Source organism: Cyrtonyx montezumae, unplaced genomic scaffold (assembly GCF_038088225.1).
Source record: "Cyrtonyx montezumae isolate F1298 unplaced genomic scaffold, pur_monq_1.0 scaffold_67, whole genome shotgun sequence".
Lineage (NCBI taxonomy): Eukaryota > Metazoa > Chordata > Aves > Galliformes > Odontophoridae > Cyrtonyx > Cyrtonyx montezumae.
In genome coordinates this window covers 203,462-216,249 of record NW_027072075.1, presented here as the reverse complement: position 1 = coordinate 216,249, position 12,788 = coordinate 203,462, and the positions used below count along the sequence as shown (strand labels likewise).

The 12,788-nt window shown below is 46.8% G+C and overlaps 2 protein-coding genes across 2 annotated transcripts; both read left to right on the top strand.

The window, feature by feature from the left end:
* The first annotated feature begins 445 nt into the window (after positions 1-445).
* Positions 446-3,663, top strand: LOC136057478 (sulfotransferase 2B1-like). The gene is made up of 6 exons (XM_065750202.1): positions 446-652; positions 971-1,179; positions 1,560-1,686; positions 2,243-2,337; positions 2,421-2,601; positions 2,828-3,663. The coding sequence occupies exons 1-6, from the start codon at positions 517-519 to the stop codon at positions 2,968-2,970; spliced, it is 891 nt and encodes a 296-aa protein (XP_065606274.1). The 5' UTR covers positions 446-516; the 3' UTR covers positions 2,971-3,663.
* Positions 3,664-5,527: 1,864 nt separating this feature from the next.
* LOC136057475 (soluble scavenger receptor cysteine-rich domain-containing protein SSC5D-like) lies at positions 5,528-12,098 on the top strand. Its single transcript, XM_065750198.1, has 7 exons — positions 5,528-5,583; positions 6,805-6,831; positions 7,873-8,202; positions 8,611-8,940; positions 9,268-9,597; positions 10,089-10,418; positions 11,811-12,098. The coding sequence occupies exons 1-7, from the start codon at positions 5,553-5,555 to the stop codon at positions 11,843-11,845; spliced, it is 1,413 nt and encodes a 470-aa protein (XP_065606270.1). The 5' UTR covers positions 5,528-5,552; the 3' UTR covers positions 11,846-12,098.
* The last annotated feature ends 690 nt before the right edge of the window (positions 12,099-12,788 follow it).

The window sequence follows — 12,788 nt, the reverse complement described above, 5'->3', positions numbered from 1 at the left end:
ACTTTGCATCTCATTAATCATTGCTCCAGAATGGTGCAACAAGGAAAGCGTTTTCCTCCCCTTTTTAATCTCTCTCCACCTTCTGAAAGTAGAGCAAAGCTGTATTTTATGTAGAAAACAGGGAGTTGGGGATTTCCAGCTGCCTCGTGTCTCCTTGGTTGTCCAGGATCTTGCTAAGGTCGCTGCTACACACCCACCCCAGCTGTGAGGGCAGGTAAACACATGGGGAAGCAAGGGAGGGGGAGGAGAGATTGACCCCTTAGCAGAGATTTTTCTTCTTTAAATGCCCTATAAACAGCAGTCTTATCATCTGGATCCTAATAAGGAAGGATTGGAGAATATCTGAATGTTAACACAGATATAACAGAGCTCTTTTGATGTTTGGGAGATGGAATTGCTCATCTGTGGGACTTGTTGTGCAGGAAGAAGTTTCCTATCTTGAATTCAGTGCCCTGACCTTCTCTCTCCTAACTGTAGGATCACAGAGCTGTAGCACCCAGTTCCCATCCACGCACGATGCCAGTGCACTACGTGACATACAAAGGCATTAAATTCCCTCCTGCCTACAACTCTGTGCACAGCTTGAGTTTTGCCCACAATGAGTTCCTGGTGCGAGATGATGACGTCTTCAACATCACCTACCCTAAATCTGGTACCACAGGGATGGCCGAGGGAGGACAGAGAGGCTGGGTGTGTTGTTCAGGATAAGTAATGTGAGGAGATCTATGGCAGAAGGTCTATGGGGTTTTGGAAGCTGTACAACTGTTGTTCAGTAGGTGAATCTTCTCTTGAGATGGGAACAGGAATGTTTTGGGTTATACACATATATATTTATAGCACAGTGGTTGTGCATGGGCAATGAGGCAGTTTCTTCAGGGGGAAAAGACTTGGTTGGTGACATTGCTGCTGAGGTTCATGCATCCTGAAGCTGTGGGCAAATCCCTGTCTCTATCTCTGCTGTCCTTGGTAGGCACTGTGTGGATGACTGAGATCTTGAGCCTCATTCACAGCCGTGGTCAGCCCAGCTGGAGCCAGACTGTCCTTAATTCTGACCGCATGCCTTGGTTCTCAACCCGCCTGGGTTTGGAGGCAGCCCTCAGCTACCCCTCACCTCGCCTGCTGACCTGCCACCTCCCCAGGCACATCTTCCCCAAGTCCTTCTCCCATTCCACTGCCAAGGTGGGATCATAGAATCTAACTCAGGTCCAACTATATGTACCATATCTGTATTCATGCAGTGCCTGAAGGGGAGGCTGAGAGGACCATTGCTCATCCTCTGGTTGAGACCTTGGATGGGGACCCTATTAGGGTATTCTACACACCTTCCAAATATGCAAGTTCCTATCTCACATCTTTGGATATTCTGGGAAATCTCCAGTAGTTCCAGGGAGAGCCTGTGTGTTCCTCAACCCTTGCCCGAGGTCTACATTGTTGAGTCTAGCACAGAACTGATCCTTCTTTGACAGACCCTTCCATTCGCAGATTTACCCCAGTGCCATTGTCTGCAATTTGTCTTCCCCTACTCTGAGCATCTTACTCTTGTTCACGCTCTCCCCCAGGTTATCTACACCCTACGGGATCCTCGAGATGTCGTTGTCTCCTATTTCTACTTCTGCCAGATGTGCAACAGCTATGAGGACCCCGTGTCCTTTGAGCAGTTCTTGAGGGACTTTCTCAATGGAGACTGTGAGTGTGATCTGTGGTTGCTCGAGGTGTGCTGGGGGCTCCCCACCACCTCTATCTCTAGAATCTTTTTCTATGGTCCACTGATGATGTCTGAGAAACCGAACTATGTCTATGAGAGATATGAAGTTCTCAGCAAAACACTAGAAAGCCCACAAATTCATTTTTTTATTTCCCTGCCTTCTACCTAGTTCAGTTACCTTCAGGAAGTCTTGGTCAGCAGACCCCCTAGAGCCGTGATCCAGGACCCAGGCAACACTCCTTCCCCAGCCCCTACCCACCATGGTCTGAGTCTATTCTTACTCCTGTGTGTCAACATCTGTTTGAGCAAGGAAACATCATCAGAAAGGTGTTTGGAGAAGACTCCATTGCTCATCTGCAATGGGGTCTTCTCTGATAGGAGCTGAACCTCCCATTCCCACCTGCTTTCTGGATGCTGTTGCTCAATCTTGCATCATGTCTTCCTTCTCCCGGCCTAATGAGGGCCCTCATCTATCCTGCACACCTCATGCCCTACCCTGATCACCCCACAGACCTGCTGCCTTTTGTCTTCCACCAGTGCCCCATGGCTCCTGGTTTGAACATGTCCGAGGATGGATGCAGATGAAGGATAGGGAGAATTTCTTCTTCATCACTTATGAAGAGCTGAAACAGGTAATGACCTTGGCAGACCCACCAGCTCCAAACGTGCTGATGTATCACTGTAAATGGTAACAGGCTTATTCTGTGCTCCTAAGGACCTGCAAGGCAGCGTGAGACGCCTCTGCCATTTTTTGGGACAGGATTTGGATGATGATGCTATCTCCTCAGTAGTCCGAAATGCCTCCTTCACGGCCATGAGGCAGAACCCGATGTGCAGCTCCATCTTGCTCCCAGCAGACATCATGGATCAAACCAAAGGCCAGTTTCTGAGGAAGGGTAAGTAGAGCAGGCCCCATCAAAGTGCTGGGTTTTGTGTCCCCATGGGAAACTTGAGAGCCTCAGGAGGACAGCAGCGCATGCATTTTGGTGGAAAGAACTGAGTCCATGGGGATGGCTACTCATTTTGGACAGCACTTCAGGGTGGGAACTGCACCCAAAAACTGAGCAGGAGGGAGAATTGTGCAGTGATGTGTACTCTGAAACAGAAATATTCCTTCCTCAGGCATCTGTGGGGACTGGAAGAACCATTTCACAGTGGCACAGAGTGAGACCTTCAACAGAATCTACCAGGAAAGGATGCAGGGACTGAACATGGCCTTTCCATGGGACAGAAATCAGGATCCAGGGCTATCTGAGGCCAGCTAAGCACTGGGCATAAACCATCTATTGGCAACTGGGGTAACTGGTTGCTGTTGGACACAGAGAGTTGGATCCAGGTGTACAAATGGTGCTAAACCTCAAAGTGCGAGCAATTAATTAGCACCCTTTCTGCCTGGGAGCTGAGGGCTTCCTTCAGCATTGTCATCTCTTGTTTGTCCCATCCCTCAAGCCTTTTTTTGCCTTGAAATATCTCTGCCTTTCCCCCACAGTTGCATCTCCCTGACTTCTGGCACATTCCTCTTCTCGTAGCAGAGGAGGGTAGCACACCCCAAGAGCACACAGATAAAAAACTTCCTATCCATCATACGCACATACCTGGCTGCAACATGGACCAGACCATCTCATTTGGTAGCTGCAACTAGCTGAGATCTTTCCTTGGGCTGCAGGAGAGCAACAGAGAAAACGGGGAGGGGGATGAATGCAGGTGTATACTTACTATTTCTTGTTCCCTGTGGGATCTCTGAAACTACAGGATTTATCAAAGCATGACATACACAGCCAGGTGTGGGACTTGCACATCATTAAATTCATAGGAAAGAGCATCTGTACAAGACAGTGTTGCCATTGCACTTCTGTTGATCTATCCTCATAGAGACTAGAGCAAGTGATGAGTTTTAATGAAGCAAAACCAGCTGTGTGCTGTATCAGGGGAAAGAAATAGCTCAGGCTTGTTATTTAGTGGGAAAAATGTGCTGCAGAACAAGAACTTCCGAAAGATCGTGGCCAAGTGCATCACGGGTAATATGACTTATAAAAACTTTTTAATGTCAAACACTACAGAAGGACTGAGGGAAATCAAAGAAAGGAAAGGACTTCTGTGGATCTTGGCTTAGATGCAGAGCTGTGATGTGTGTATCTGTGATGTGTGTAGGCTCCACAGAGCCTACAGGGAAACACAGCTCTTTGCAGATGCCAAAATACAGCTTGTAAAATACCCACAGCTTTACTTCCTGGACATTCCATCTTGGAAGATTTAGTCTAAATTCAGTTCCTGGAAAATACTGAGCAGAAAGCCACTGCTTCTGTTTGTAGTTACCCAAAAGTTAACATGCTGTGAGTCATTAACAAACATTGATTTGTTGAATTTAACTATCAAGCAAGCAATCAACTCTACAAACACAAAGCAGGAATTCCTGGCCAGACTCTAACAGGCAGGCAGAAGCTAAGGATCAGTATCAGAGCACAGCAGAATCAATAACATACGGGTATTGCGAAAAAACAAACTTCACCTGAAATGTCTGTAACATGAAGTCTCATTTGTGAGTAAAATGTGTGATCCTCATCTTCTCAACAGCTCTAAGACCCCTCCTGCATATCAGTGGCTGAGTGTAGGCATCAAACTTCAAGAAAGGTCTTGTCCAACTGTTGGCGTGCTTGAGACTGACCATTAGGGAGGCAGCAACAGCTATCAGAGCATAAGAAACAGGGTAGAGATGGAGAGATTAAAAGTCTGGTGGAAGGACAAACCCTTGAGCAGTCTTCAAATGCTGAGACAGAACTCTGAGCATGGTCATGGGTGATCCGTTTCCATCTGGGACCTGGGAGAGGAACCTTATGTGGTTGAGTGGAGAGGATCCTTATGATTTTTGACATGACCAACCATGAGGTCCTACAGTGGGGGAGGAATAACTGCACACATAAATACAGGTTAGTGGATGACCTGCTGGAAAGGTGCTCTGTGGAGATGGACCTGGGTGTCACTGTAGCTATGTGCCAACAGTGTGCCCTTGTGGCCAAGAAGGCCAATGGTATTCTGGTGTGCATTAAATAGAACATGGTGATTCTTCCCCTCTACCCTTAGGAGGCCACATCCAGAATGCTGTGTCTGGTTCTGGGCTCCTCAGTTCAAGGCAAACAGGGAACTGCTGTGGGGAGTCCATCAGAAGGCCACAAAGATGATAGGGGCCTGGGGCATATACCCTATGAGGAAAGACTGAGAGCCCTGGGACCGTTCAGCCTGGAGAAGACCAAGAGGGGATCTTAACAACATTTATTAATAACTAAAGGGAGTCATGTGGATGTGACCAGACTATTTTTGTCATTCCCAGATAAAAGACAAGGGGCATTGGGTACAATCTGGTACCCAAAAAGTTCAATCTGAATGTAAGAAAAAGCTTCTTTACATTGAGGTCACAGTGCACTGGAAGAAGCACCCCAGAGATGTTTTAGAGTCTCCTTCTCTAGAGATATTCCAAATCTACTTCAGCACTTTCACAGAATCACAGAATCATTTGAGTTGAAAGGGGCTCTTAATGGTCATCTCATCCAACTCCCCTTCAATGAACAGGGAAAGCTCAATCCTGCTGTTCTGAGCCTCACAGGAGCTGAGAGGACTTGTTTACTCATCAGATTCCCGAAACTGTTCAATTTCACAATCCTTCTGCCTACGTGATGCTAATGGCACAAGATTCCTGGCAGAGGTTTGGCTTTTCCTAGTTGCTGAACCAGGGGGCACAGAGGGAGGTTTTGAGATGGAGAGGAGGAGCCAGGGCCATGGGGACTTCTCAAATACCCCATCCCTTGGGTGTGTGTCCTGCTCCCTCCCTGCAGTGCTTTCTGCAACCAACATGAGGTTCATCCTCCTGCTGTGTCTTTGGGGTAAGTGGGGTTCTCTTCTCTTTGCTTTTGGCTTGGCATACCTTTGCCAGTAGTCCTCCTCTTCCACTGTTGCTTTGTTCTACAGCACAAAGCAAATGTGACATTGCAAGGAAGTGAAATGCAACCAGTGGTGTCTATAGTGAGCTGAATCCTCCTTCTCTGAGTTAGCTGTCTGCAATTACTCATTCATATCTGACAGCTCAGATTCCCTCCTGAGATGCTCAGACCCCTCTCTGGAATCATGGACATCCACAGTTGGACAGCTGGGTGCTGTTCTTTCTGGACACCTTAAGTGTCTCATTCAGAAACTGAATCCCAGCTCTTATGAGAAAACTGCACACATTGGGAATCCCTGCCCTTGTTTCTATTCTCTGGATTCACAACATTTGTAGACTTCATGGGTCAGAGATGGGAGCAGAACTAGAAATCTTAATATCTAAAAGAAATTCAAGTGGAAAAATGGACTATAATGCCACTTATGTCATCAGTGCTGTCCTTGCCTGAGGCTTTTAGTCATTGCTTGGGACCTTGCCAGACTGACAAATTTTGGAGCAGAAATAGTTGTTTGCACTGAGCCCTTCTTTTCTGCTTTCCTTACACAGTACATACAAAGTTCCCTTCTGCTGATTTCCCAGGACAAATAGATCCTGGCAAACTCCCTTACAGGGTTTGCTTCAGCATCTAACCAGTCCCCAGATGAAGCAAAAACCACTTTGCACAGATTTCCTTCTCAAAAACACTTATTTGTACTGCCCCATGATTAGACCCAGGGCTGTCCCTGGACAGCTAGGGTACCCCATACCCTAGGATGGTAGGAGTATGTATCATTCCACTGATTACTGAAGAAGCCTAGATAATTTAGCAGCCTGGAAAATGATTCACTGTCATTGGACAATAGAACGTGGATGAGTAGAATCCCAACTGCTCTATTTCCCGATTACTTGCCAAATAATTATTCTTTTTCCCAGTGTGCACATATATATATATTTGTATATATACATTCACATTTTCTTTCCTGATCTGATCTCTCGATCACAACCATCACATGCACTGAGAAGGGGAAAACCCTTTGGCATCAGGATTTGGGTGGCTGAGAATACTCATGAGTTCTAGTGCTGCTCTCAGTAGCTCATCTGTTGCCTGATGTCATACTTTCCCCCATCCCCATGCTTTGTGAGCCAATTAGACTCATACCAACATCCTATATTTCTTCTGTTTCAGCTTCCCTTGCAGGAGTCCTGCTGGCAGGTCAGTATTTGTATCACTCTGTGGAACTGTGAGGAAGCTTTCACTTTTATCATAAAATGTCGCACAGAATGATACTGTGTGTAATCAAGAGATTTGAATGTGATACTCAGAACAAAGAGAACTTGGTCCAAATCCTGCTACTGTGGCCAATAATTTTGTGTCTGGAAACCATATTTTCCTGCTCAGCCAATGGAGAAGACCTGACTCTACTTTCTCTCTATGAGGTGCAGCTTCAGATCTCTGGGTGAAGGGAACAGTAAGGTGTGAAAACACTGGCTCTTTGAGCAAATTTATAATATCCTCAATGTTGGAGTCTGATTTCAGTCATATGAATCAACTCCTTCATGAGTAAGGAAGAAGGTGTTTCAGGTTTCAGACTCTTGTTCATTTTGGTCCCTGAGTTATTCTCCCCAGATCCATTTCAAAGGGATGATGGTATCTAGAGATGCTCTCTATCAAGAGATAGAGATCATGGCAGACGTCATGATTTGAGGGTTAGCAACTAGGGAGGCAGGTTTCGAGAAGTATTAATGTCCTCCTGGGTTCAGTAACAGGACCAGGACTGAGTAATTGAGCAGATCCTTTCCAATCCTGGAAGCTGACCATATTCGGGTCTGTAATAGCTGTGTACCTGCAATCTCTCCCCCTAATTGAGGAAATTCATCCTTCGGGAAAGGGTGAAAAACTCTCAATTCCCTCTTCCCTGCTAGCAGCCCAGTGCCTTGTAGCAGCGTCTGGTCTTCACCCCTGGGGAAACTCACCCAATAAGAAGAACACTAAGGAAGTTTTGGGGTGGCTACATTTCTCTCATTAGAGCTGAAAATGGACCCTGTGATTTGTTTCTCAGGATGGACTTCTGGACATATAAATATATTTAGCATTTGGCCATTCTCAATCAAAACCAGGTTCCAATCGAATAAAGATTTTATGTGCTAGTTTTGGCAATAAACCACTTGATTTGCCATTAAATAAAAGCTCTGTGGGAAGGAAGAACCGTCTTTCTCATTCCCTGCTTTCATCCTGGACATATTTTCTCTCCAGAAGATGTAGACACCAGCAAACCTGAGATTCGCCTGGTGGATGGTCCAAACAGATGCTCTGGAAGAGTCGAGGTGCTTCACAATGATGTCTGGGGGACTGTTTGTGATGAAGGCTGGGATTTACGGGAGGCCAGGGTGGTATGCAGGCAGCTGGGCTGTGGGACAGCATTAGCATCCCCCAAGAAGTCAAAATATGGTGAAGGGAAAGGCCAGATCTGGCTGAGTGATTTGGACTGCAAAGGGACAGAAGGGTCCCTTTCCAACTGCAAGGCGAAGCCATGGGGAGAGAACATCTGCAACCATGTGGAAGATGCCAGTGTGGAATGCTCAGGTAACCTCCAAATCTCTTCTACTTTGTGTCTCTTCTGCCTCACGAATGCTGTGGGGCAATTTCTGAGCCATCCAATTGGGAAGTTAGGGATTCAGAAGTACTTCATTGAGCTCTAGTGTCCTACTACCTTGATCCAGAGAAGCTGTATCATATGTCCTACAGAGCTGGGATTGGACACATTTGGTCTTCTCCCTCTTCTGACAACCGCCACCCTGTTTTTATTTCTCCACAAACTTATATTCTTAGCCAGAAGGTAGAAGGGGAGCCTTTGACAAGTGTTAGGAGTGAGCAGAGAGAGTTTTGGTACATTGTGGGAGATTTTGCATTCTCCAGGTGATCAGGGGCAGAGAGACTTCTCCAAACTTCTCCCTGGTCTGTTTGTTCATTTACTTATTTATTCCTTTCTAGGAACAGAAATACCTGAACCAGGGCCAGTTCGGCTGGTGGGAGGCCCAAATCGATGTGCTGGAAGAGTTGAGGTTCTTCACGAAGAGCAGTGGGGCAGTGTGTGCCATGATGAATGGGATATCAATGATGCTCAAGTTGTGTGCAAGCAACTGGGTTGTGGGGATGCAGTGCTGGCCCCAGTTGCAGCCAAATTTGGGCGAGGAACTGATACCATCTGGTTGGATGATGTGAACTGCACCGGGTTGGAAGCATCTCTCTCTGAATGCCAGGCAAGGCCATGGGGGGACCACAATTGTTACCATGGGGAAGATGCCAGTGCAATTTGTTCAGGTAATCCTTTCATTCTCCTCCTTTTTCTAGTAGCATGTTGGGATGCACTTCATATGAGCGTGGGTACAGTTGTGGACAGGAAAAAGGACTTCATATGAAGCACTCCCCAGCTGCTGGTGCTGTTGGTTTGGAGTGCTTGCACCATAGAAGGTTTCAGTTTGGTAGGTTTTCTCACTGTGGTGCTCTGTGGTTATTTTTCTCCAACCCAAGCTTGAGGTTAAGGTCATCCATAAGCATGGGAGGGAGATATTATGCAGCAGGGGCATAAACATGTATATGAATAACCTTCTGCTTTCCTGAGCATGCCCTCTCTGGATTTGCCTACAGATTCAGGTATCACCATCTCCACTACTGTTCGCCTGGTGGGAGGCCCAAACCGCTGCTCTGGGAGAGTTGAGGTGCTTCATAACAATGTCTGGGGGACTGTGTGTGATGACAGCTGGGATTTACGGGAGGCCAAAGTGGTGTGCAAACAATTGGGCTGTGGGACAGCCCTATCAGCCCTGCCAGAATCAAAATATGGAGAAGGAAAAGGCCAAATCTGGCTGAGTGATGTGAACTGCACGGGGACAGAAGGGTCTCTCAGTGAGTGTGAAGCAAAACCATGGGGAGAGAATGTCTGTAACCACGTAGAAGACGCCAGTGTGGAGTGCTCAGGTAACCACCTCAGACCCCAGTACTGCATGTTCTGAGCAGTGGGATGGGCAGAACCCACCATACATCAGCCTGAGTCAGGGCACATTTTAAGCCCCTGTAGAAAGGGCAGTGCAGTTCTGCATATATCTGCTGGTGGAAATAGGGAGACAGCTGATGAACTCATCCCATCACTGACAGCCAGCCTTGTGCTGCAGTGGTGACACACAGATGTGACATGAAATCTTCTCCTCTCTGAGACCATTGTGGTGCCTTGTTCCATCTCTGTCCCCCAGAGCCTGTAGCTATCCATGAATACCAGGAAAACCTCCTTCTGCCCTTTTTCCATAGCATTTTTCTGAGGTTTCTGCAATTTGTTCTCCACCCCATAAAAGCCCAGGTGCTCTTATAAAGAATCCCTTGGCCTATCTTCATTGTGTTTGAGGGCTTGTCCATGCTGCCCATGGGCAGTGAGGGATGCTCCCTTAACATTTATTTTCTTGGCATTTGTGCAGAGACAGATATTTCTGAGATGGGAACAGTTCGACTTGTGGATGGCCCAAACAAGTGTGCTGGAAGAGTCGAGGTGTTCCACGAGAATCGCTGGGGTAGTGTGTGTGATGATTACTGGGACATGAAGGACGCCAAGGTGGTTTGCAAGCAGGTGGGCTGTGGGTCACCACTGTCAGCCATAGGAGGTGCCCGCTATGGCCGAGGGCCAGATGTCATCTGGCTGGATGATGTGAATTGCGAAGGGACAGAAGAAAGCATCTCTGACTGTAAGGCAAGGCCGTGGGGTGAGCACAACTGCTATCACGGAGAGGACGCTTCTGTTTTCTGCACAGGTAGTTACCCATCCCTGTGACACCTGAACTGACTATTCCCCAGGGGGAAGTATCTCTGGAAGAGCCAGCAGGCTGCAGTGCAAGGGACAAAAGGGAAATCCAAGGGAATCTTGGGAAGGCTGTCCTCAGGATGGTGCTGTTGGAGTATAGCAGGGAAACATAAGGAATAGGAAACATCTGCCTAAGATGAATGTGGTGGACCAATTGGCATCAGCAGAGCACAAAGACATTGCTGACAACCTGACTATGGGATGGATAACAGAATCACAGACCACTGCTGACATAGGTTCCCTACATCAAGTTGAACAAGAAAGCATTCAGGCCAGTTTTGAACATTTCCAGAGGAGTCTCCACAACAACTCTGGGCAGACTGTCCCAGGGCTTTGTCACTCTCAAAGGAAAGCTCTTTCTCATGTTTAGATGGAACTTCCTAAGTTCTGGTTTTCTGCTGGTTACTCCTTGTTCTGTTGCTGGGCACCACTTAGAAGAGCCTGGCCTTATCTGCTTGACTCTCTTTAGATATTTATACATGATGATAAGATCCTGCCTCAGTCTTCTCTTCTCCAGGCTGAACAATACCAGATCTCTTGTCTTTCCTCACCAGGGTGGTGCTCCAGGCCCCGATCATGTTAGTATCCCCCTGCTGGGCTCTCCGCAGTAGTTCCTTGTCTGCCTTGAACTGGCAAACCCAGAACCATACATGGTGCTACAGATGTGGCCTCCCTGGAGCAGAGTAAAGGGGAAAGATCCCCTCCCTCCACCTGCTGGCCACACTCTTTCTAATGCACATCAGGATGCCATTGGCCTCCTTGGCTGCAAGGGCACACTGCTGGCTCATGGCCAACCTGTTGGCCACCAGGATGCCCATGGGATAGGAGGCAACAACAAGCATCCCTGGAAGGTAGGAGGAAGGCAGTTGGAATTTTGTTTGTGGAGAGATACCTCTCTGTATTATCCATACTCAAGAAATATTTAAGTTGAATGCTTTGAAGCCTCTATAACTCCTCACTTCTAGTGCTCTTTCTCTCAGGAGAGAATCTAGGACAGGCCCTACATGGACAAAAGAAAGAATCCTTGGTGGTCTTTGGCTAGTTGCTGGGCTGTAGGGTCTTCTCAGACCCACACTGTGCAGTCAGGACCACATGCTGCTCTGGATCAAGCAGAGTGTTGTGCACCAGAGTGACAGCCTGGTCTTCATGCAGCCACATTCCAGCTTCCATAGGATCTCGTCCAAAACTCCAGTGTCCAGTTTTCTTTGACAGTATCCACACGTATATGGGTATAATCTAAACTGTAGACCTTGCAGACCAATTCCCATATCACTTCTGGCTGTAATTCAAACGCAGAAGAATTCCTGAGAGATTTCACTTACCCTGTTCCCTTTTTTCGCAGTTAACAAGAACCTGGAGGAGACAGAAGGATCGTGAGTGCCACAATGGCCCCACTGGACTGTGTTCATCTTGTCTCATGAGGTGGGCCAGCAAAGTTCAGCTGACAAGGAGAATGGCAAAGATACTACAGAAACTTTCTGGAGCCATAATGGGATTCAGGGATTGGCAAAACCGTTTCCTTACCCCTTGTATGATCAACACACTAGGGTATAACTACATTGATGGAAAAGATGTCATTCCCACAAAAAGAAAACATCACAAAGTATCAATAAACTTCCCTTAAATCTGATCTTCTGTCTATCTCATACATTGCTCATGGACTTCAGGATACTGAGCACACATCTGGCAAGAGGAATATTTCTCCAACATGACAAATACCAACGTAATGGAAGTGTTTATGCTGAGAAACATTTACTTCCAGTGAGAGTCTGTCTTGTAAGGAATGCATCCATAAAATCATCAAAAAGTGTATTGCACATCACTCTGTTCAAGTTTAGTTTGTAGGTTTGTTTGCCCCTTCTTATAAAGGATCAACTGCCCTCCTACGGAAGAATTCACCCCTTTTCCTCTCTCATTCTTCCTACAGGCTGAAGCAAGCCCTTCATAGGTGGACAATTTCCCATTCTGGGAATGTCCAATCAAGACTCGGTGCCTAACACAGGTTGTTATTATTATTATTATTAGTAGTAGTAGTAGTAGTGATTTGTTGCAGTGTGCTTTGTTCCCGTTAGCACAGCATTAATGATTTATCCCAAGAAAACAAAGAGCTAGGGTCTTCATTTCAGTGCTGACATAGAGTGCCTCCAAGCTGATCAGCCAAGTGAGGCTGTTTTTTTGGGCAGGTGACATTACAGGCTGTACTGGTTTTAGCTGGGACAGAGTTCCTTTTCTTCATAGTAGCTGTATGGTGATGTGGAATAATGTTGGTCACACAACAATGTTTTAGGTTTCGTTGAGTGGTGCTTACACTATGCCAAGT

Coding starts and splice junctions, on each gene's coding strand:
- LOC136057478 (XM_065750202.1), top strand. CDS start 517: ATGCCAGTGCACTACGTGACATACAAAGGCATTAAATTCCCTCCTGCC. Junction 1,687..2,242: donor GGACTTTCTCAATGGAGACT/GTGAGTGTGATC, acceptor GTCTTCCACCAG/TGCCCCATGGCTCCTGGTTT. Junction 2,338..2,420: donor CTTATGAAGAGCTGAAACAG/GTAATGACCTTG, acceptor TGTGCTCCTAAG/GACCTGCAAGGCAGCGTGAG.
- LOC136057475 (XM_065750198.1), top strand. CDS start 5,553: ATGAGGTTCATCCTCCTGCTGTGTCTTTGGG. Junction 8,203..8,610: donor TGCCAGTGTGGAATGCTCAG/GTAACCTCCAAA, acceptor ATTCCTTTCTAG/GAACAGAAATACCTGAACCA. Junction 9,598..10,088: donor CGCCAGTGTGGAGTGCTCAG/GTAACCACCTCA, acceptor GCATTTGTGCAG/AGACAGATATTTCTGAGATG.